Source organism: Chanodichthys erythropterus, chromosome 8 (assembly GCF_024489055.1).
Source record: "Chanodichthys erythropterus isolate Z2021 chromosome 8, ASM2448905v1, whole genome shotgun sequence".
NCBI classification, from domain to species: domain Eukaryota; kingdom Metazoa; phylum Chordata; class Actinopteri; order Cypriniformes; family Xenocyprididae; genus Chanodichthys; species Chanodichthys erythropterus.
This window is the reverse complement of record NC_090228.1, coordinates 21,473,992-21,500,400: the sequence shown is the minus strand read 5'-3', so window position 1 is coordinate 21,500,400 and position 26,409 is coordinate 21,473,992. Positions and strand designations below refer to the sequence as shown.

Here is a 26,409-nt window from a genome sequence, read left to right as displayed (position 1 = left end):
CACCACTCTTCTAGCATGTAATGCTAACCGACAGTGCAGAACGAGTGGAGGGTTTATTTTCGTAAAAGGTGTGTATCTAGCTTCAGATATTTGAACAGTTAAAATGCCTGTGTGGTTTAAGGACAGGCAGTAATCATTTAGTATATGTATATAGTACAATAAGCGTTGCAAGCCGTCTGGAATTAAATGCTAAATGTATAAATAATACTTGACTCTAAGAACCATCTTTTAGCATATTTTTGTAACGGAAGTTCTAGCTGCAGATTATTTTAGATTGTGGTTTTATGTTTAAAATACCTATATACTTCTAATTGACAACTTGTATGATACTTTAGCTTTTGTTACATAGCTTGCAACACGTTTATATGTATAATCCTGTTCTCATGTTTGTGTATTTCAGTGTTTTGGTTTGGGAAGGAGGTAAAATGTCTTTATATGATGATTTGGGGGTCGCAACGAGCGACACTAAAACAGAAGGATGGTCTAAAAACTTTAAACTGCTTCAGTCGCAGCTGAAAGTGAAGAAAGCTGCATTAACACAAGCAAAGGTGGGTCTATGTTTATGACACATGCCTGAAAATGATAATACAGTCATTGTATGTCTCTTTCCTATATTTCTAACTGAACAGTGTAACGTTAGGTGTCAATGTTCCAGTTGTCATTTAAAACCTGGAAACATTAGGGAATTTTAAAATTATTATTTCCATAAAAAATTTAAATGACTTAATTTATTTTGTGTTTCTATTATTGGTTAGATTTAAAATATTTAATTGGTGAAATGGACCAATGTGAGTGATATCTCTATCAAATATGATATATCTATAACTAGGGTTGCAAAGAGGAGGAAAGTTTCCGGTAAATTTCTGGAAACTTTTCAAGGGAACTTGAAGGGTTTGTTCACCCAAAAATGAAAATTCATTTTCATTATTTGTCATTAATCATGTCATTAATTACTCACCCTAATGTCATTCCACACCCATAAGACCTTCGTTGATCTTCAAAACACAAATTAAGATATTTTTGATGAAATCCGATGGCTCAGTGAGGCCTCCATAGCCAGCAAAGACATTTCCTCTCTCAAGATCCATTAATGTACTAAAAACATATTTAAATCAGTTCAAGTGAGTACAGTGGTTCAAAATTAATATTATAAAGCGACGAGAATATTTTTGGTGCGCCAAAAAAAACAAAATAACGACTTCTATAGTGATGGCCGATTTCGAAACACTGCTTCAGGAAGACTCGGAGCGTTATGAATCAGTGTATCGAATCATGATTCGGATACAAACTGCTGAAATCATGTGACTTTGGTGCTTCGAACTGCAGATTCGACACGCTGATTCATTATGCTCCGAAGCTTCATGAAGCAGTGTTTTGAAATCGGCCATCACTGAATAATTTTTTTTTTTTTTTTTGGCGCACCAAAAATATTCTCATCGCTTTATAATATTAATATTGAACCACTGTACTCACATTAACTGATTCAAATATATTTTTAGTACCTTTATGGATATTGAGAGAGGAAATGTCATTGTTGGCTAAGCAGGCCTCACGGAACCATCATATTTCATCAAAAATATCTTAATTTGTGTTCTGAAGATTAACGAAGGTCTTACGGGTGTGGAATGACATGAGGGTGAGTAATAAATGACATAACTTTCATTTTTGGGTGAACTAACCCTTTAACCTGGGGAATTTTGGAAATATTACAATTTGGAAACTTGACAGGAACGTATGGTAATTTACAGGGAATTTATGAGAATTTTTGGGAAGTAATTGGAAATTTTGGGAAATTTATATAAATGTATAATATTTATATAAAATGTATCATATAAAAACGATATAAATATAAACATTTTGTTTGGTCATAATATGAAATAACAATTATTTATTTTTCTCATTCAATTAATTCTAATTTAGTAAATATGAAAAATATATTTTTATTGCAGCAATTATGTGTTATTTATTTCAATGTCACATGATCCTTCAGAAATCATTCTAATATGCTGAATTGATACAGTTGTGCTGCTTAATATTTTTTTGGAACCTGTAATACTTTTTTCAGGATTCATTGATTAATAAAAAGTTAAAAAGAACAGAATTTATTCAAAATCTTTAATATCACTTTTTATCAATTTCACACATCCTTGCTAAATAAAAATATTAATTTCTTTAAAAAAAAAAACAACAACAACAAAAAAATACTGACCCCAAAATTTTGAACTGTAGTGTATATTACAAAAGATTTCTATTTTAAATAAATGCTGTTCTTTAAATTTTTATTTATTAAAGAATCCTGAAAAAAGTGTTGGATAAACAGTTTAGGTCCCTTGAAACCAGATATGTTGAATAAAGACCCAGAGTCAGAGTTAAAAAATAAATAAATAAATTGAAGAAAAATTTAATGAAGAGTAGTTTGCAGTTTCATCAGCAAAAGCCAGCTTCAAGTCACACGAGTTCGTAGGCCACTCTGTGTACATACACATTTCCACACCAATTATACTCTAACAGAGTCTACTAACTACATCATTACTAAGGTAAAAAAGATTCTGATTGGCTAAGAGAAGATAGACAAGATTAGAAGATTTCCACACATGGTCAGATAATAAGAAGCATATCTCCCTTCGTCGCGGTGATGTTGAGGGGGACCCTGGATTTAGGTACCGGATGTCCTTTTGGGGTCATGACATGGCGTCTGCTGGTCTCGACCTGCACAAAACTCTTAGCGCACATACACAGATACACATGATTTACAGCTTCTTTAAGGCTGAAGTTGATCTGAGCTCTGCTCTGAGCAGGAAACTTTCCCCAAAACATACTGATAACATGTTCTTTTCTCTCAGTGAGAGGTAAAGAGGAAAATAGATGCTTTAGCATATATTGTTAAGTCATTCAAATAATTCAACAGAAATATAAATGTTGATTAATAACTTAAAAGATATATATTGAAGCGGCAGTGGATTCCAGGATCCACCCCTTCAAAAGTATCACAGGTTATATAAAATATTAAGCAGCACAAATGTTTCCAACATAATTGATAGAGTTTCAAATCAGCATATTAAGGATTATGTGACACTGAAGACTGGAGATATGATGTTGAAAATTCAGCTTTGCATCATAGAAATAAATTATATTTTAATGTATATTAAAATAGAAAACTATTATTTAAATTGTAGTTATATTTCACAATATTACTGTTTTCTGTATTTTGGATCAAATGTGCACGTTATGGACTGGGGGAATGCACAGTGTATGTAGGGGGTGTGGCCTCAATATTCCTGCAGTAAGTAGTGTGCTGTGTGAATGTGATTGAGGAATGTGCAGGGTAAAAATTCAACTGAAATTGCATTAAATCTGGTTGGTTTAACCAAAATTACTTTGCAAGATGTTTTTTTCAACTACGTTTAAGTACCCTGTTATAGGCTAACCTGCAATTTTGCAAATTCCCTGTTAGTTCCCATTAATTTCCTTTAATTCCCATATATTCCCGTTAATTCCCATGGAAAGTTTCCAGCTTTGAAAATTCCCGGAATTTTTCAACCCTATTTATAACAATAATAATATAGTGTACAACATGTATTTTATCCAGTAATCACAAATGATTGAAAAAGTTATGGAGATTTATTTGTGAAACATGGAAAGTCGAACAAATGAACCTGGCTTCTTTTGCAGACTCAGAGGACGAGACAGTCAAATGTTCTAGCTCCAGTTATTGATCTGAAGAGAGGAAGTGCAGCAGATGACAGACAGATCTCTGATACACCTCCACACATCGCTGCAGGGATGAAGGTAAACAATGTGTATATTATGTGTGTCCTATTATTGCCGTCTTAAAAAAAGAGAAATAATTAAAGCTCCGGGCTAGATGAGTTGGCTTTTGTGGCCAACAAAATTGTGATTATGTATCAATATGATTCTAAAATTATTATTATATAGTATGATTATTATTATTATTACTACTAAATAAAAAATATTTAACAAAATAAGAAATATTGCTATTAAATATTTCACAAAAAAATTGAGTATTTAAGAAATGTATTATAATAACAATAATAAGTGTACTTTACAGTACAACTGTAAAATTACAATAAGAATATTTTTCAAATGTTCACCCATCAAGCTTTAATTTTGTCAAAAAAACGCTGGAATCTCTTAAAGCTTCTTTTGTTGACGACTGCCAGTTGATAAGCACTTCTCATTACAAGTTTACAAAGATGGTTGACGCATGTTGCTTTCCCAAAGCGACCCAATGTCCGAGCAGATGCAGAGATGTTCATGTGGAACAACATTTACTGCGTCACTGAAAACACTGGATCGTGAACTGCTCACATGTTAAAGAACACAGTGCTGTGCTGCACTCTAAAACATGCAGTTTAATTAAAGTATTAAACATATTTCAGTATTTAATTTAATTACAACCTCTGCGATTTGAAAGTTGGACAAAGCCATTCCACGATTTTCTGTTTTATCTTGATTAATCGTGCAGCCCTACTGGCATCTCTTAGCAGAAAGTTCAATATGCTTTTAAAATACTGATGTCAGCATTTGAGCTGTTTAAATCACAACCCTTCCTCCCAGTAATATGTTACATTAAAAATTGAGGATTTCTCACTAAGTGGTTCATTATACTAAGTTGCTCTTCTTGACTGTGTGTGTCCATTTTAGGACTCTGTGTCAGGTGGGTTTTCATCTGGAGATGTGCTGATTCCATTGGCTGATGAATATGACCCCATGTTTCCCAACGACTATGAGAAAGTGGTGAAGAGACACAGAGAGGAACGACAAAGACAGAGAGAACAGGAGCGACAGAAGGAGATTGAGGAGAGAGAGAAGTATGCATCCACTAGGGCTGCATGATTTTGAAGAAAAATGTGATATGTGATGACTATAAATTAAATGATAAATTTGATATGCTCTACAATAATGCTTTAAGTGTGTAAAGTCAATTTTAATTACATTTAAGTATATTTAAAAACTGAAAATGATATAACCAACATACATGTTTCACATTCTATTTTTTTAAGAAAAGAAAGCATCCCTACAACTTCTGAAAGTGAACAGCAGTGTTTTACTGTAGCATTACATAAAAAGTAAGTGTCATTTTAATGTCAGTGTAAACCAAGGGTTTCAGGTAGGCCTACATTAGGTTTATTTAAAGGTGCCCTAGAACCCTATTTCACAGGATGTATATAAGTCTAAGGTGTCCCCAGAATGTGTCTGTGAAGTTTCAGCTCAAAATAGATTTTTTTATTATACAATGTTTTAACTGCCTGTTTTGGGGTGTAATTAATAATGCGCCGATTCTATGCATGTCCCCTTTAAATGCTCGTGATCCCCGCCCCCAAGCTCGCAACTCTATAATAAATTGCATAAACGAAGTTCACACAGCTAATATAACTCTCAAACTCTCAATCTCAGATCATGTAAGTATGGTATTTATTTTGTGGATGTTTACATTTGATTCTGAATGAGTTTGATAGTATGCTGTGGCGAACGGGGCTAATGCTACACTGTTGGAGAGATTTATAAAGAATCAAGATACGTTTATGAATTATACAGACAGCAAGCGTTTAAAATTTAAAATAACGACATGGCTCTGATCTCCGTGAATACAGTAAGAAACAATGGTAACTTTAACCACATTTAACGGTACATTAGCAACATGCTAACGAAACATTTAGAAAGACAATTTACAAATATCACTAAAAATATCATGATATCATTGATCATGAACAGTTATTATCGCTCCATCTGCCATTTTCGCTATTGTCCTAGCTTGCTTCACAATACCTGCAGAACGTCTGATGGTTCGGCTGTGCAGCTCCAGATGTTAATACTGGCTTGTCTTATGCTTATAACATGGGCTGGCATATGCAAAAGTTGGGGGCGTACATATTAATGATCCCGACTGTTGCGTCACAGTCTGTGTTATGTTGAGATTAGCCTGTTTTTCAGTGGTCTTCTGCACAAATGAGATTTACATATGCAGGAGGAAACAATGGTGTTTGAGACTCACTGTATGTCTTTTCCATTTACAGAACTCTAATTATTTAACTATGCCAAGGTAAATTCAATTTTAAATTCTAGGGCACCTTTAAGGACAGAAATTGAATAATTAAATGTAAAAATATGGATTCACCGATACTAGGGGGGTGTAATATATATATAATTATCTATGATAATATTGTAATTGTTGGGTTATTGATGTGCAAATTGACATTGAGTATGTCCCTCACTTTGCAAAAACCAAACAAAAAGAAGACTAGAGAGTGCATACACTGCATCATGTAGACTTTCCGGTTTAGGTTAGACTAGTGCACATGTGCATTTAGAGTGCACGCTCTCACTGCGTGATTTATTACTCTATTAAAATGCAGTAAAATGCCCTTGTATTTGTCTTTTGGCTATATTTATATTATACAATTTAGTTAAGCAATCAGACACAGAGTGCTGTTTTATTTTTAAATGTCAGCACAATTGCAAATGCGATATTGATTTTACAGTTTAATAAACAATTAAGTGACTTACATTTTAGACACAATATTGACTGTTTTGCTCTATTTCGCCAATGAAAATAGTTCCAAACAAAGCCACAGCAAAACTCTTTTGCGTCTCTGAGTAATACACAGCGGCGCCGGTGTTTCGTTACTAAATGAATACGTTCATTTGAACAAATCAGTTGAATTAATGACTCAATGATTTGCTCATTAACACTTACTTTCTGCTACCTCTGCTACCTACTTGCTTAAGTACTTAAGTATCTTTTCAATTTTAAAACAATTTCATGTCAATGTTTTATGTGTGTGTGTGTGTGTGTGTGTGTGTATATATATATATATATAATTTTTTTTTTAATGTTTTTAAAAGAAGTTTCGTCTGCTCACCAAGGCTACATTTATTTAATTAAGAATACAGTAAAAACAGTAATATTGTGAAATATTATTACAATTTAAAATAACTGTTTTCTATTTGAATATATTTCACAAAGTAATTTATTCCTGTGATGCAAAGCTGAATTTTCAGCATCGTTACTCCAGTCTTCAGTGTCACATGATCCTTCAGAAATCATTCTAATATGCTGATCTGCTGCTCAAGAAACATTTAATGTGTACAATTGTACAAAATATTTGTGTACAAATATTTGTGTTCTTTTGAACTTTCTATTCATCAAGGAATCCTGAAAAAAAAGTACACAACTGTTTTCAACATTGAAAATAATCTTAAATGTTTGAGCAGCAAATCAGCATATTAGAATGATTTCTGAAGGATCATGTGACACTGAAGACTGGAGTAACGATGCTGAAAATTCAGCTATGCATCACAGGAATAAATTACTTTGTCAAATATATTTAAATAGTACACAGTTATTTTAAATTGTAATAATATTTCACAATATTACTGTTTTTACTGTATTTTTAATTAAATAAATGTAGCTTTGGTGAGCAGACGAAACTTCTTTTAAAAACATTAAAATTCTTAGTGTGTGTGTGTAACAACACCCTCATGTCACGATTCAATACATATTACGATAGTACATATAGTAAAAGGACAGCAAAAAATGTACTGTTGATAAAAATGCTAAATTTGGTATACATTGGGGGTGGAAATTAATAGGCTTGGACTTGGTGCTGGTAACCCAATGCACAGGACACTGGTGACACCAGAATAAAAATATTCATGATTCTAACACTGAAACCACTGAAACACAGATTTATTTTAGATGAATAGGTTTGCATTCTGTCACTAACTAGATATATTTAAATTAATTTAAGCCACTTTTTACTGGTAACATAAGACTTTTGGCATTATCAGGACCCACAAATATTCCCCCATTGCATTATTACACATCAGATTCAACATTATATATAGTAGTTTAATGTAGTACTGACACTAAATCTCTGTAAACTTGATTTTTTTTTTCTCACACAGTAATTTTTATTTTGGGTGAACTATGCACAACACATTGTCACTATCCACAATGTGATATTGTATTTTTGTATTGCAATATATTGTGACACAATATATTGTTACACCCCTAATATATGCCTGATCTGCACAGATCAGTGTTGATTTGTTGCCCATTGTGTTATGACCATTTTGCCCCTGTCTGTTAGGAAACGTAAAGAGAGGCATGAAGGAGGAGGAGCTCCAAGCGGATTTTCACGTTTCCCAAATCCTGAAGGCGAATCGGATGAGGAGGAGGAGTATGAGAGAGAAAAGAGGAAGAGGAGTGAGTTCCCTTTTGAAACAACATTTCTTCATATCCTCCTAACTCACTTTCTTTTATATCGATTTTGTCATATTTTGACAATTGTGATTAGATTATCCAAGGTAAATATTAAACAAGTGCTCTTAATATAATCTTCTATGGTTATAAGCTGTTGTTCATATGGCACACAGGTATGGGTGGAGCTGCCATTGCCCCTCCAACATCACTAATGGAGCGAGACTGTAAGTAAATCCCATAGATCTTTTAAGAACCTGTTTTGCCACTTTTGAACTCAATATACACTGATGAGCCAAAACATTGACTAGTCACAGGTGAAGTATCGTTGACCATTTAACCTACCCAGACTTTAATATGTGGTCTTGTTAGGTTAAATGATAAGCAAACAATCAGTTCTCGTAATCAGCGTGTTGGATGCAGGAGAAATGGCAGGAATAAAGATCTGATCTGCACCCTGCCACTGCACACGTTGTTCAAGAATGGTTTGAGGAACATGATGAAGAGTTCAAGGTGTTGCCCTGGCCTCCAAATTCCCCAGATTTCAATTCAATTGAGCATCTGCGGGATGTGCTGGACCAACAGGTTTGATCCACGGCAGCTCCACCTTGCAACCGACAGGACTTGGATCTGCTACTAACATCTTGGTGCCTGATACCACAGGACACCTTCAGGGCTTTTGTAGAGTTCATTGCTTGTTGGGTCGTGGCAGCATTTAGAGGACCAGCAGCATATTAGGCATGTGGTCATAATGTTTTGGCTCATCAGTGTATGATTTTTTGCGTGTTGTCAGTTTGTCTCTGATAGGTTGCGGCTTTACACAGTCTTAAATCCATTTGTAGGAAATGTGAGTTAAGTAACAAAACTGTGTTTGTTGACATGACAGCATCATATTCATATGACGAAGATGGTCGCCAGAGGTCGAAAGCTGCAATCCCACCTCCTGTGTTTGATGACTCGGATAGACCACGATCTCCCCCTGGACCAACTAATTCATTCTTGGCCAACATGGGGTAAAAGCCCTTCCAAATGACACCTCTACATTCAGAAGTCATTATGATTTTAGATATGGAATGTTGTTATTGGCCAATGATTGGCTGAACATTCTGGTTCTGAATTTATGCCAGAAAATTTAGATCCTCATCAAAAAAAAAAAAATATATATATATATATATAATATATATATTTTAAAACTTCTTTTTTTTTTTTTTTAGGTTAGATCAAGTCATTTTGATTTCCCAAAAATTTGATTCAGCGAAACAATCTAAATGTTACTAGAAATAAGGAAATGTTCATTTGGATTTAATTCAAATACTTTTAATGTTTAACAAGGATGTTTTTATCCAAATATTTGAAATTTAGCTAAAGCATTTAGATTTAACCACAACAATTTGATCTAACTAATAATAATTAATTTAAATGATTTTTTTTTAAATGGATTTAGATTTCAAAAGAATTTTACATATTTATAATTTACATATTTTAAAGAATTTAGATTTAACAAGAAAATTTTAGATTTAACCAATAAATAAATCTCATATTTAATTTAAATTATTTTTATGCCATAAATTTAGATTTAAAAAAAAAAAAAATGATGTAAAAATTTTATATTTAACAATAATTTAAATTTAAATAAATTCTGATTTAACTAAAAATAGATAAACTTTAATGAGGTTTATAATATAATAAATGAAGATTTAAACAATAAATTCAGATTTCCAAATAATGCATTGTAAAGGATTTAGATTTAACAAATGTTTTAAACGATTTAACAAAGTATTTTTTTAATATAACTAAAGGGTTTAGATTTAAGCAGAACATTTTTGATTTTAAAAAATCTTGTAGTATTTAATATAAATGAAGATTTAAACAATGAATTTAGATGTCCAAATAACTGGAAGGGATAGTTCACCCAAAAATGAAAATTTTATGTTTATCTGCTTATCCTCAGGCCATCCAAAATGTAGGTGACTTTGTTTCTTCAGTAGATCACAAATGATGATTTTTAACTGCAACCGCTGACGTCTGTCAGTCAAATAATGCGAGTCAATGGTAACACAATTTATAAGAGTCAATAAACATGCACAGACAAATCCAAATTAAACCCTGCAGCTCGTGACGACACTTTGATGTCCTAAGACATGAAACAATCGGTTTGTGTGAGAAACCGAATAGTATTTTATATAATTTTTTACCTCTAATACACCACTATGTCCAACTGCGCTCAGCATTCGCTTAGTGAGGTCTGATCACGCTCTGACAGCGGAAGTGATGTCTCGCGCATATACTTCAATGAGTGCTTAGGACAACAATGTGTCGTCATGTGCATGTTTATTGACTCTTATAAATTGTGTTACCATTGACCCACATTATAAGACTGACAGACGGCAACGGTTGGAGTTAAAAATCATCATTTGTGTTCTACTGAAGAAACAAAGTCACCTACATCTTGGATGCCCTGGGGGTAAGCAGATAAACATCAAATTTTCATTTTTGGGTGAACTATCCCTTTAAAGAATATAATTTAAATCTAGAATTTAAAGACTATTGTCTGTGTGTTTTTCAGTGGTACTGTGGCTCATAAAATCATGCAGAAGTATGGATTCCGGGAAGGACAGGGCCTTGGAAAACATGAGCAGGGCTTAAGCACAGCACTCTCAGTGGAGAAAACCAGCAAGCGAGGGGGCAAGATTATTATTGGAGACTCCACGGAAAAGAGTGAGATACACACACACAAACACACAGCAACCATTTACAATCTCACACATCACAGATTCAAAACAAACATTCTTGTTTTTTTTGTTTTTTTTGTTTTTTTTTATGCTCCTTTTTGTTATTTCAAGTATCATGTTTGTTTTCTATTCCATGTTTTGTCATTTGCGCAACCATACACCCACTGCGTGAGTGTATCATTTGGCTCATTCACATTTGTGTCTGTGTGTGCGTGTGTGTGTGTGTTTCAGCATCAGCATCCAGTCAGAATGTGGCTGATCCACATGGCTCTAATTCAGGTTTGACTTTATTTTATTTCCTGTTTCCCATATCATTTACTTAAATCCAGGGCTTAACATTAACACCCGCCAAACACATTTACTCCTACTAGCCACTTTGACAGATTTAATTTTATATATAATGTATACATTTTTCACCTGTAGTCTTTTAAAATGGCATCTGAAATGATAAACTAAGTGCGATGTAGTGTTGTCAAAAATATGGATTTTTCGATACACGTCGATACTGAAATATCTGAAACACTTTCAGTACAAATTTTCCGCAGAATAGACACACGATACAGCTGCAGGTTTTCACTCTCCCATCTCTTTGACAGCGAGTTGACACACAAACCCGCCTCACACTCAAAGTGTGTGCACATTAAGCCGCCTCTCAGTACTAAATTGAGTTGTTTTTGGCTGCTTATTGAGCTTAAACAGCCAAATACAAACAAAGTAATGTCAAAATGCAGGTCTTGAGAGTATTCCTTGAAACACAGTCAGTTAAGTAAAGTGAATGTAAACAGTTGAGGAAGAAAACGCACATGTAACAGTATAATGGATCTGCGCATCTGGTCTTAAAGTGACAGCAGCCTATTTTCCCCATGGTATCAATGTCCAAATTGTGGCCTGTGAAAATGCTGAGTGGCTAGTAACTTTGGAAAACCACTAGCCACAGTGGCTAGTGAGCAAAAAAGTTAATGTCAAGCCTTGCCTACAACATTTATTTGTTTGCATCTGCATCGTGATAACCCACATTAACACATCTGTGCTCTATTAGTCATTAGGAACCAGAAATTGTGCCTGTCATGTTTATGTAAACAGTGGCAACAGTAACTTCCTTAACAGGTGTAATAATAAAAATGCCATTACCACCAAATGCCCTTTTAGAGAGTATCTGTTCAGGATTTTTATGTATTTTTCTCTCTCTCTCTCTTTTTTTTAATCATTAGAACAGTCTTTTTAACATACCAGCCATTAAATTCATGTTTGAAGCAAGATGTAAAATACAGTAAAAATCTGGTAAAATGACGTGCTTTTCACTACATGAACACAAAGGAAGACTCATATTTAATCATTCTCATTTATATGCACCAGTATAACAATACATCGTCATAAACAGCAATGTTTACAGTACCATTCAGTGATTTTTTTATTTTATTTCTTTTTTATAAATTATTACTGTTTTTAGCAAGGATGCATTAAAATGATCACAAGTGAGTCTTTTATAATGTTGTAAGATTTCAGTTTCAAATAATTGCTTTTCTTTTGAGCTTTATTCATCATGGTGTGGCAGGGTGTCTGTAGGTCTTAAAAAGGTTTTTAAAAAAACTAAAAGTTCATCCTTCCTTCCTCAAATTCCGTAAGTCATGACATGTTGCATGCACTGCAAAAAAAAAAAAAAACTTCCTCACTTTTTTTTGTCTCAGTATTTATTTGAGATAGAATATAAAGGTATGACGTTTTCTGAGAAATTGAAGAAAATTCAGTGAGTTTACACTTGAAACAAAAACAAACATCTGTCAGTGGGCTATGAAAACTTAACTGAAAGGAAAAACAAGTTTTTTTTTTCTTGTTTTAATCATAAACTCACTTCATGTTGATCAGTTTCACAGAAAACAAGACTTCTCATCTTATATAATTTTGCTTCTTGAGTATCTTGATTTAAAGGATTAGTTCACTTTGAAATGAAAATTCCCCCAAGATTTACTCACCCTCAAGCCATCCTAGGTGTATTTGACCTTCTTTCTGATGAACATAATCGGAGTTATATTAATAAATATCCTGATGCGTCCAAGCTTTATGATGGATGGATGCGCTTTCTTGAGCTTCATACTAGTTGGTCCCGTTCACTGCCATTATAAAGCTTGGATCAGGATATTTATTAATGTAACTCCGATTATGTTCATCAGAAAGAAGGTCAAATACACCCAGGATGGCTTGAGGGTGAGTAAATCTTGGGGGAATTTTCATTTCAAAGTGAACTAATCCTTAAAGAATCTTTAGACATTTGCACTATAAAACAAGACCAAAGTACTGTCACCACTTTTTTTGCTGGAGGTACAGTAAAAGTTATGTCCAAATTCTAGTGGTTGAGAGCAGAGGGATTCAAACCTTAAAAAAAAATACTTAAAAGTGTTGCTAATACAACTACCTTCATGAAACCTGCAGAAATCCTGGAGTAGAAAGTTCAAAATAAATTATAAGTGTTGTAACAAATGTGTATAATGAGATAATAATGAAAATAATTGTTATAATCATTAAAAAAAGATAATTTATAAGAAATTTTCTTGAGCAACACATCTACATATTAGAATGATTTCTGAAGGGCCATGTGACATTGAAGACTGGAGTAATGATTATCACAGGAATAAATAACATTTTAAAATATATTAAAATAGAAAACACTTCATTTAAATTCTAATAATATTTCACAATATTACAATTTTACTGTGTTTTTTTTAAATAAATAAAAATTCAGCCTTGGTGAGCAGAAGAGACTTTTTCATAAAAATACGCCAAACTTTTAAACAGTAGTGTGTATATTTAGTTTTAATACTTTTCATATTAAAATACTTTTAATATTTTTTTTAATGCATGGGAAATGCCACATGTGATCACGAGTGATATCACAGACAACTCATAGTATCAGTTTTGAATTAATTCAATAATTCATTGACATTCATTATATTACTGTTATCAGCATTAAAAGAAGCTTTTCTATTAAATGAAGCTTTTGATATAAATGTAAATGTAACCATGATATCTGTTTTATAGCGGATGCCTCAAAGAAAAACGAGACCAACCCTCTTACAGAGATTCTCAAATGTCCAACAAAGGTGGTGTTGCTGCGGGTAAGCTGTGTCAATCATTCTAAATTAAACAGAACTTCATAAATGTCTGTTTTGGAAAGCTGATAGAGATTCTTCAAGTGAAACGCATGAAAGACTAGAATGCCAATTGATTTCAACAGAATTTGCTGTTGGATTTTTGCTAAGCTTATAACACAGTAGTCTAATAAGAATAATACTGCATAACAAAATAATTTTAATACAAGACCTTTTTATTTTTTTGAGACACTTTATTGTTGAATGATATGTAAGTGTTTATAATCATCTTTTAGGCCCTGTTTGCCTGGTATTAATATGTCTTTTGGTCGATCAAATCACAAGTGGACAATGCTAAATGCAGGTGTAAACGGGGTGTAAATGTTTTGAGTTTGTTCACTTTAGACCATTTCCAGAAGTAGTCGAAAATGCATTCGACTGGATTGTGTTCGTTGGATAAACACTTATGTGGTCGAATGTGTTTGAACAGCCACTAAAGACCGCCTACTCTCGGCCTACTGACACACTAAACATTATGGGAAGCGTGCAAAACAGACGTTTTTCCCGTCATCTCCAGTTGCAGTCATATATGCAAACTGCACACGGTTATTTTGCTTATTAGATCAAACGATCTGAAAAAGCCCATAACTTTACTTGCCTATAGACCTGCCCCCCAGACATCAGGACAGAAGTGGTCGAAAGTGGACAAAAGTGACAGATTGAAACACCAGGTGTAAACGGGTATGTCTCTCCCTCGTCCACTTGTGATCAGAATGACCAAAACGCAACTTAATACCAGGTGTGAACAGGGCCTTACATTTTTTGGATGAATTTCATTTTTTTCCTGATTCCTTACATTTCAGTCAAATTCTTTGAATACAGACATATGACACAGTTGCACTTCTGTTGACCAGTGTTGAAGTCCTAGCAAAAAAGACATCTAATAAATATATAAAATAAATAAATACCATCTTGCCAGCAATTGTTTTTCCTATTTATGTTGAAACACTTCAATTATTTACTTCATTAATTAACACCTGCATGCAGGGCAATTTATTTTTTTGGCAATTTCTGCCCCTTTTGACTTCATATTGCATGATATCCAGGACAATTTAGCCAAAACCATTTGTCGAGATTAATCTGCACATAAAAAACTGTCTGTCTGTGTGTGTGTATAGAACATGGTTGGAAGGGGAGAGGTGGATGAAGACCTGGAAGCTGAGACTAAAGAAGAGTGTGAGAAATATGGCAAAGTCATCAAGTGTGTCATCTTTGAGGTGAGGGTTATGTCGAGCATGTCTCACATGCAGCTGAAAGTTTACCTGCTCGTGTATGTAAGCTGCAGATGTCATCTCTTGCTGACATGAAACCTGTGTGTCTGGCTTTTGTTTTCAGATCTCAGGTGTGTCTGACGATGAGGCCGTCCGCATTTTCCTGGAGTTTGAACGGGTCGAATCAGCCATTAAAGGTGAGCAATTAAAGGACAAATTTGAAGTGGGTGGGTGTGTGTGTGTAGGTGGTCTTTATTTCAAGCGCCCCAGATCTTGCTTGATAAATCAGGTAAGTGTGTGAGGGCCATCCCTTAGGTGTTACATCACCTGGCTGGTTACATCACTTCCTCAAGGGATAGCAGATCAAACCAGTTTTCACGCTCTCACTTTCAGACCCTGACCGAAATATTAACAAGATGGATATTAACTCATCCTTCAAAACAATATTTTTCCTCAAGGATAGTATTTTAAATTAATATCTTGATTTGTATATTCATATTATAATGGTTTGTGTGTGTGTGTAATATATATACTCACTGATTGGTGAAGTGAACAACACTGATTATCTCTTCATCACGGCACCTGTTAGTGTGTGGGGTATATTAGGCAGCAAGTGAACATTCTCAAAGTTGATGTGTTAGAAGCAGGAAAAATGGGCAAGCATAAAGATTTGAGCGAGCTTGACATGGGCCAAATTGTGATGGCTAAACTGGCTCAGAGCATCCCCAAAACTGCCGCTCCTGTGGGGTGTTCACTGTCTGCAGTGGTCAGTATTTATCAAAACTGGTCCAAAGAACAGTAGTGAACCGGCAACAGGGTGATGGGCGGCCAAGGCTCACTGATGCACATGGGGAGCGAAGGCTGGCCCGTGTGGTCTGATCCAACAGACGAGCTACTGTATCTCAGATTGCTCAAGAAAGTTAATGCTGGTTCTAATAGAAAAGTGTCAGAATACACAGTGTATCGCAGTTTGTTGCGTATGGGGCTGCATAGCCGCAGACCAGTCAGGGTGCCCATACTGACCCCTGTCCACCACTGAAAGCACCAACAGTGGGCACATGAGCATCAGAACTGGACCACGGAGAAATGGAAGAAGGTGGCCTGGTCTGATGAATCATGTTTTCTTTTACCTCATGTGGGTGGCCGGGTGCACTTACCTGCCGAACACATGGCACCAGGATGCACTATGGGAAGAAGGCAAGCAGGTGGATGCAGTGTGATGCTTTGGGAAATGTCCTGCTGGGAAACCTTTGGTCCTGCCATCCATGTGGATGTTACTTTGACACGTAACACCTATTTAAGCATTGTTGTCCGATCCATGGAGGCCCCACCTCGCAACTTACAGGACTTAAAGGATCTGCTGCTAACATCTTGGTGCCAGATACCACAGCACACCTTCAGGGGTCTAGTGAAGTCCATGCCTCGACGGGTCAGGGCTGTTTTGGCACCAAAATGGGGACCAACACAATATTAGGAAGGTTGTCATAATATGCCTGATTGGTGTGTGTGTATATACCCTGTGTGTGTGTGTGTATAATATATAATATATATATATTATATATTATAGCAAATTAGCTCAAAATAAATATGAATAATTAATCATAACTAGTTATAATTAATTATTAATATTTTAATCAGTCAATAAAATTAACTTAATGTAATAAAATTAATATTACAATCAATTAACCTGTTGTTCAATGAACACACAGTGTTAATTGTTTATTAACTAAGAAATGTTCATTTCCAGGTTATGGGAAATAACAATCTTATTCTACTAAAAGCCTGTAGTCAGGACCGACATGAATAGGGACTCCCGTACATGAGCGCAAAACACGGACAACCTTACGTGTGACATGAACAAGACTTTATTAACTAGACTAAACACTTAAACTACTCTAACATTCACACACATACATGCATACAGTTTACCAAGAGAGAGAGAGAAAAGCAGAGTACAGGAAGCAAGAAGTTACAGCATTGTTGGACATTCAGCAGATCAACAGCCTTGAGCAAACCATCAGTTTAGTTTTAACAGGCCCTTTCTTAAAGGGGTAAGGATACTCAATGTATCCGATAATGAGACTAAGTTTGATACTTGCATGTCTCTCCAAGTTGAATTAAAACTGTCCTGATGCAATTTGTGGAGGCTCCTGTTGAATCTTTGCTGATATTTTCTTGACGAAAGAGAACCGGTTGGATTCAGAGGATCTTTGGTGAATGGAAGGTCTAGGCCGAGGCCTGGCACAAGCTTGGGGTTCCTTAGAAGCTTCTAGCTTCTTAAAGCATCATCTTGACGTCAGCATTCATCAGTAAAAGAGAAGAAGAGGAGGAAGAGCAGGAAGAGAGGGGGTTCCTTGTGATCAGTGAATATAAGGGGTGAAGATGTCACACCCTCTTGAGGTGTCTGAGCCAATAAGGAGTTCCCCTTTCAGAGGGAAGTTTTACGAGTCTTTGTTCTGTAGCAAGATATTAGCATAAGACACTGGATTGGATGAATGAGAGAATAACCTTCTAGATTCTTATAATACTAATGTGTCACAGAGTTAGTAACATGTGACATAAATTACCAAATAGGAAATGAAAGTTGGAGTCCGTAGATACCAAGCATGCTGCCAATGTGATCTCAGTTAACTATACATTTGCAACTATGGAACATTAATACCAAAATAGTTCAAAAGAGAGAATTAATACATAGAATAAAGCCTATAAAAGGAAAGTCATGAGATGGGAAACTTGGATACATGTTTATACATTTCCCAAGTGGTTATATAGAGAATACATAGGATTAAGAGAGTTTATTTGTCCTTCTCAGGAAGAATGAGTCACTAGTCTCTCCAGAATTCTTCTGGATCATAAAAGTACCATATAACTGTAACAGGACACCTAGGTTGGCCTGTGTGCTAGCAACATTGGGATGCTGGTTACAGTTTTAGGGGGATGAGTTCAGAGAACTTTGATAGGGAGAGTGAGTTTATGGGTAATTCATTAAATACAATGAATAATTGTGTGGCTGATTGGTCCAGACGTTACATATATATATATATATATATATATATATATATATATATATATATATATATATATATATATATATATATATAATATAATATAATTATACACATACACAGGGTTTTTCCCGAGTCGGAAAGTTTCGGTGGTGGCTGACAGACATGGTCATCAACACACAGTAAAAAGTACCCGCCACACTAACAATAAATTACCTGTCACTCTTGCCCTCTTTGCAAAAAAATCTGTGAATTCATAGCTTTGTAAGAAAAGATGCTCTTTGCTGGACCTGAAAATTATTTTGGTATATAATAATAATAATAATAATAATAATAATAATAATCAGTTTTAAAAAGTAGCATTAAAAAGTTAATTTAACTAATAATCTAATTTTCTACCATATACAATTAAATGCACCTAGCTAACAACGGACCCACTTTATATTAAGTGGCCTTAACTACTATGTACTTACATTTAAATTAATAATTTGATACAATGCACTTATTGTGTACATACATGTTTTTACATTGTACTTATATTTTTAAAACACCTGCATGTAATTACATCTGTAATTAATTTCTGTAATTACATTTATAATTACACTGTTGACCCATCCCTTACACCTTACCCCTACCCTTAAACCTACCCATACCACCAAAGCTTTCCCTAACCTTACCCGTATCCCACCTCAATAGCTGCATATGTGTTTTGCAATTCAATATGAACCCAATAAGTACATTGTACTTGTTTTTTGATGTAAGTACATAGTAGTTAAGGCCACTTAATATAAAGTGGGACCACAACAACTTGCTTTGTTCTGGTTTCACCTCACTCCAGTCTAAACTAACTGATTTTATAGGTAGGCCTCATTTATTGAAAGTGTGGTTTATGTCAGCTGCATGTGCAGGTTGCCTGTCAGGAAGGTAATGTTCTTTTGAGCACTATTCACACCCAGCGGTTATACAGGGGAAAAAAATTCAAAATGCTCCACGTGAAATATGGATTCGGTCTTCCGAACTTTTAGCATCGTGCCCGTTGATTTAGATTATTATGTGCGAGGGAGAGGGAGCAAATACAGCTCTTAGTTTGAAGACCGAGAGAGTTCGCGCACACGAGGGAGGAGCTCTCTGCTCGTTCTGTCCGTCAGCGCAGCAGTCATCTGCATCACTAATAAACAACTCTCAATAACTGATCAAATCAGGCTTTGGTGGGACAAAAATTCATTTTGGCGGCCGCCAACAAATGTTCAGTGTAGGAAAAACCCTGTGTGTGTGTGTACACACACACACACACACACACACACACACACATGGACAAAATTGTTGGTACCCTTGATAAATATGGCTGTAAAGATGACTAAATAAATCTTCATTGTTTATCCTTTTGATCTTTAATTCACAAAATTAGCTAAAATTTAACTTTTCATTGAAGGAAAAGAATTGAAAGTTTGGGGGAAATCACATTATGAAATAAATGTTTTCTCCAAAACACGTTGGCCACAATTATTGGCACCCCTAGAATTTTTTTTATGAGTAAAATATCTCTGAAGTAAATTCCCATTCATATTTACATTTTTGCTCATGATGATCATGAACATGAAATTGTCCAGCCATGACTTCCTGTTCCACAGGAGTGTAAACATGAGGACACAAAAAAGGCCAAATTCCCCTAATCTTTCATCACAATGAGAAAAACCAAAGAATATAGTTCTGATGTGCAGCAAAAGATTGTTGAGCTTCACAAAATAGAAAGTGGCTGTACATAGATTAGTTGAGTCTTGAGTCTCAGAAAGCCTAAAAAAAAATTATCAAACAGCACCTACATCCACGCAAGTTGTTCAGGAGGGTTTCAAGAAAAATCCTCCTCGCTCATCCAAAAACAAACACCAGCATATTCAGTTGTCAGACAAGGCTAGAACTTTAAAAGTGACCGGCTTCTATGGCCAGATGAAACTAAAAAAAGGGCTTTTTGGCAGCAAACCCACCAGATGGGTTTGGTGCACAGATGGATAAAAAGTACCCCATGCCCACAGTTAAATATACTGCTGAATCTTTAATGTTGTGGACATCTTGTTCAGATACATGGTATCATGGATTCTATCAAACACCAACAGATAAAAAATCAAAACCTGACCACTTCTGCTAGAAATCCAATAATGGGCCGTGGCTGGATCTTCCATCAGGACAATGATCCAAAACAAACATCACAATCAACACAAAAATGTGTCACTGAGCACAAAATGAAGCTTCTGCCATGACCATCCCAGTCCCCTGACCTGAACCCTATAGAAAATGAGTGGAGTGAACTGAAGAGAAGAATCACCAACATGTAGCTGGGAATCTGGATCTGGAGAGATTCTGTATGGAAGAATGGTCTCTGATCTCTTGTCAGGTGTTCTTCAAACTCATTAGGCATTATAGGTGAAGACTCAGAGCTGTTATCTTGGCAAAAGGAGGTTGCAAAAAGTCTTGAATAAAAGGGTGACAATAATTGTGGCCATTGTGTTTGAGAAAAAACATATTTATCAAGGGTACCAACAATTTTGTCCACGTCTGTATATGTATATATATATGTATGTATCTGGAACAGTTCTGACTAGGGCTGAAAGGACTGAAAATTATGATGACATATTTTGATTTCCTTTGGGATAAAAATAAAGTAAAACACCCTTAAATAGCATCAGAGCTAAACTGCACCATTTGGGAGAAAATTCATATTTACAGATACAGCAGCCCAAAAAATATTTGAACACTTTAGCTACACTTAAACGTTTCAGAATGTCACAGTGTTAGATTAAAATGTCAAATAATACTGATCAAAATCAATATTAAAATCATGTATATATAATATATTCTGCAGATAATTACATAATGTAAGTCTCTAATTACTTTTTGGGGTCTGGAAAAGTGTTTTAATGTTTTTAAAAGAAATCTGTTATGCTCACCGAGGCTGCATTTATTTAATTAATATTACAAATTGTAATAAAAATTGTAATAATATGTCAGATAATCCTTCAGTTTTCATTCTAATATGCTGATTTGATAACATTTCTTATCAATGTGGAAAATGGTTGTGCCGCCTAAGATTTTTGTGGAAACCATGATACTTTTTTTTTTTTTTTTTATCATAGAAATAGAAATATCAAAAGAACAGCATTTTATTTGAAATGGAAATCTTTTGTAACATTATAAATGTCCTAACTGACTAGTACAATTTGTCCTTGCCGAATAAAAGTACTGCACTACTACTACTTGAAATCAAAATATTGGCAGAACCAGTGGTGTTTGGAATGACCTTATGTTTGATGGAGCGTTTAGGTGAAGCCTGCTTGAAACGATCATCATTTTTGCAATTATGCAGCTAAAATTAAAGTCTTACTCTTCAAATATTATTTTTAGCCACTGTAAGTCAGGTATCTGAAAACAAAGCAAGCCTGAAAAAACATTTCTGTTTAAGAGTCGGGCATCACATGCATGAACACCTGTTTTACTTCCCAGGATAGGGCTGTTTGTTAGGAAGGCTTTTGTGTGTGGTATTTGTTTAAACTGGCTTTTTAAAAGAGCTGTGGATTGTCCCTTGGTGTTTTTGGTTTATTTGTTTTTAGAATAAGGGTATTTTTGATCATAAGACCAAATCATTATCAAGAACCCACTTCCTTTTGTGTTTTAAAATGGCTTAATGTGATCTCACCAACACTTGTGAGATCACATTGGGAACACCAAACAAAAAATGTTTCAAAAAAAAAAAAGTATAGTGACATGTGGCCAAGTATGGTGACCCATACTCGGAATTTGTGCTCTGCATTTAACCCATCCAAGTGCACACACACACACACACACACCGTGAACACACACCCGGAGCAGTGGGCAGCCATTGCTGCGGCGCCCGGGGTGCAGTTGGGGGTACGGTGCCTTGCTCAAGGGTCTCACCTCAGTCGTGGTATTGAGGGTGGGGAGAGCGCTGGACATTCACTCCCCTCACCGCCAATCCCTGCCGGACCTGAGACTCGAACCCATGACCTTTGGGTTACAAGTCCGACTCTCTATCCATTAGGCACGACTGCCCCTTAATAATAATGTTTGTGGTTGGGCGTCTGTGTCAGCTCTTAGAACCGTATATTTTGCACTATGTGAGAGTGAGTCAGAGTCTGAGTCTCAAGAATTTTGCTTCTCAAGAAACATTTCTTATTATCAGTGTTGAAATCAGTTATTGAGCTGCTTAATATTTTTTGTGAAAACAGTAGTGATAACTTTTTAAGGATTATTTTAATAAGTTCAAAAGTACATTATTTGAAACAAATCTTTTGTATTATTATAAATGTCTTTACTGTCACTTGATCAATTTAATGCATCTTTGCTGAATAAAAGGTATTATTTTCGGTCCCACTTTATAGTAGATGCCCTTAACTATGATGTACTTACATTTAAATTAATCATTGAATAAAATGCACTTATTGTGTACATACATGTTTTTACATTGTACTTATATTTTAAAAACACCTGCATGTAATTACATCTGTAATTAATTTCTGTAATTAAATTTATAATTACACTGTTGACTCAGCCTTTACACCTTAACCCACCCTTAAACCTACACATACCAACAAACCTGTCCCTAACTTTACCCGTATCCCACCTCAATAGCAGCAAAAGTGTTTTGCAATACAATATGAACACAATAAGTACATTGTGCTTATTTTTATGTAAGTACATAGTAGTTAAGGACACCTAATATAAAATGGGACCTTTAATTTCTTTAAAAAAAAAAAACTTTGACCCCAAGCTTTTGAATGGTTCTATTCTTTTTTTTGTTTGTTTGTTTTTGCTACTACTTCAAATCAAAATTTTGTCAGATCATCACATACATGAGGAACTGGATTTTTTATTTTCAAAAACGTTTTCCTGTAACACGATAACAAATTTAACTGCAAAGTCTTAGAACAGGATATGGGGTAATATCCTGGCAATGCTTTGTTATGTTAAAACAAAGCTCAGTATCTTACTTCAAGACGATGGCCTTTAGTGTCTGTGAATCGCTTTAGGACACTGCCATCAACTGGTCAGAAGTTATAAGTAATGGTACATCTATCCATAGCCTTTGAACTTTTTGTCCTAAAGTCACAGATGTTATAACCAATTCATTTTATTTCAAGTAACAGTGTGCAATTTGTGCTCATGGCCTTATTATTACAGTTTTATAAAGAAATTGTTTTTTATTTTATTATTTAAGATGTATTATTTAATATAATATATATTCATTTTATATATGAAATATTTAGATTTAATAACATTTAATATACTCGTTTATGTGTGTCCTAATGCTGTACATATTTTTTATCATATTTGTTTCATTTAATGTCAACATAACTGTGTGTTCTGCTGTTGATGTTGTTTTTTTCCCTCCTCAGCTGTGGTGGATCTGAATGGGCGGTACTTTGGAGGTCGAGTGGTGAAGGCCTGTTTTTATAACTTGGATAAGTTCCGTGTTTTAGACCTGGGAGATCAGGTGTGAGTGGGAGATCCAGACCTCTGCTCAAGGAAAGATTAAACACCAGGAAGTCATTTGTCTGTCTGTATATAGCATGAGTAATTTTATACACCCTTGTAAAACATTAGCTTATGTTCCCCTTCCCACAAAATGTTTTGTAATGAGGAACTAATTTGCTCTTTTGTGAATTGCTTCTAGGCTCTCTCTCACGTCAGAGTTAAAAATATCCTTTTGTCCTTGTGAATAAGATGTGATGTTGAACCCAGAAATAATAAAAAAAATGCTTTTGGGAGAATAACTTTCAGGATTGGTTCTGTTTTATACACTCTAAAAAATGCTGGGTTAAAAACAGACAAACACAGCGATTGGGTTGTTTTAACCCAGCGGTTGGGTTAAATGTTTGCCCAACCTGCTGGGTAGTTTTATTTAAACCAACTATTATTTAAAATTGCTATATGGCTAGCTTAAAATGAACCCAAAATAGTTGGGAAATTAAAAACCAGATGCAATTAGAGACAACAATAATAGACAAAAGGTGAATGTTTATTAATAAGCTTTAATATTTTATTAATATCAATTTAATAGTTTATTAATATAAATTTATTAATAAGCAATTTAATAAATGTTTACTGTTTAATAATTATTCATTGAACATTAATAAATATTCATTTCCAACATACTTTGGGTTAATTTTAATTAAGCAATACAGTAATTTTTAAACAATAGTTGAGTTAAATAAAACAACACAGCAGGTTGGCCAAACATTTAACCCTACAGCTGGGTTAAAACAACCCAATCGCTGGGTTAGTCCATTTTCATACCAACTTGGGTTTTTAACCCAGCATTTTTTAGAGTGTAGGTAAAATATGTATCTTTAAATATGAAACTTTTTCATATCTTCATATCACTTTAGACTTTCACTTTGGTGCTTTCGAAACATGACTTAACCAGTGGCGTGGGTTTTACGCTAATACTTGTCTTCTCCGGTTGTTACTATGTGGTTTTAAAGAAAAGGACAATTACATACTGATGTTGAATGGGGTGATGAAGATGGTGATGATAATAATGAATGAGCCCTGGTTCATGATTTATATAATCAGACACGCATGTCCCTGTGCGACTCTAGAAAGTAGGAAACCTACATTCATCTGTTGTGACATAACGGCGACTCCCATGAGCCCTCACTCTATGATCCACACACTATTGATAGACTTAAAGTATTATACTTTTTCTTAATGTGTGTCTTGACCCTAGCAGAAATTGGGTTTTGTGTGTTACTCAATAAAAGGTAACTTCAGTACATGCCAAGTTTTTCAAAAGCATGTCTGTAGGATGTTTTGTGTGCTTATAAATGCATCACCTAAATAATATTTGTCTGATAACTACACATGTAATGTGCATGATATTATGTTAATGCAGAATGTGTGTGGATATGTGTTAGACTGGGTCAGTGATGGTGTGATGTTCTGGTTTGGTAAGAAGAACACACTTACGCAAGACAAAGGTGCTGGGGAATAAAGTAAAGAATAGACTGAACTCCATGAGGATTCACTCAAACAGAACAGAGCTTCAGCAAATGACTCTTGTACGAACAGAGAGTCTGAAACATGTCAGAACAGGGTTGAGTTGTTCAGGTCACAAGTTCAGCGCTGGGTATTGAGCCGGTATGCTGTGTACATGTGCTAAAGGTGTTTACGGACAGTTTTAGATGGGGTTATGGCTTTGTTTGGATTAGTACTTTTGAAATTTACAATTATTCATACTTATGGTTTGGGGTTTGAAACATCCAAAATCCTACTCATATTTGTGCTACGGACATGTATGATAGTTCAAATCGTTCTGCTTGTTGAAGCGAGGCATACTTTTCTAAACAGTTGGACTGGCGCATAATAAAATGTGCAAAAACTCAGATCTCACAAAAAGTATTTTTATCAGATTTGTATTAAAAAAGGAAGCTTCAGCCCTAAATGTACCCCTCAGTGGGGCGAGAGCAGATGACAAAAAAGTACAAATTAATTCATATGAATTTGCTTCAATTCAAAATAGTTACACATTGTTTAACTGTGTTGGGGGAAAACCATAGACTTGCATTGTAGAAGGTACTTTAGTGATTTTCACCCAGGGGGTCTGGGCCCACTAGGAGGCCTCAGTAAACTTCCAAGGATATATGAATATATGAAACCTGGCTATATGATGTAGCCCAATTTTAAAAGTGTGATTTCTAGACTTGGAAGTCATGTAAATCAATAAAATGGTAAAACCAATAGCCTTTTTTTTTTTTTTTTTTTTTTGTTATAGTAAATATGCACTTTGGAAAAGTCCATATCTTTAACCCTTATTCACTAAATCATGAACAACTAGAAAAGTCATAGGAATATTGTTGTAGATAACTGTGGACTGAAGGCATGTAATATGTGGGCTTCATTAGAACAAAGACTTCTGTCTTTATTACTGCCAACCAATGAGATAGTTGCCACACCCCTTAACTCATCCTAGCATGTGTGGGGAAATAATCGTAGAGGTGGAGTGAGATATTTACAGTTGTGGTGGTTTATGTAGTTTTAAGACATACTATTTTAGATTTGGTGGACTTATTATAGACC

General features: G+C 34.8%; 1 protein-coding gene across 1 annotated transcript; it reads left to right on the top strand.

The window, feature by feature from the left end:
- rbm17 (RNA binding motif protein 17) lies at nt 1–26,056 on the top strand. The gene is made up of 14 exons (XM_067392306.1): nt 1–68; nt 401–548; nt 3,673–3,789; nt 4,666–4,832; nt 5,025–5,090; nt 8,115–8,230; nt 8,401–8,451; nt 9,111–9,237; nt 10,791–10,942; nt 11,188–11,235; nt 13,993–14,069; nt 15,221–15,319; nt 15,438–15,510; nt 23,727–26,056. Exons 2-14 carry the CDS (start codon nt 426–428, stop codon nt 23,828–23,830), a joined length of 1,320 nt encoding a protein of 439 aa, XP_067248407.1. The 5' UTR covers nt 1–68; nt 401–425; the 3' UTR covers nt 23,831–26,056.
- Nucleotides 26,057–26,409: the final 353 nt, after the last annotated feature.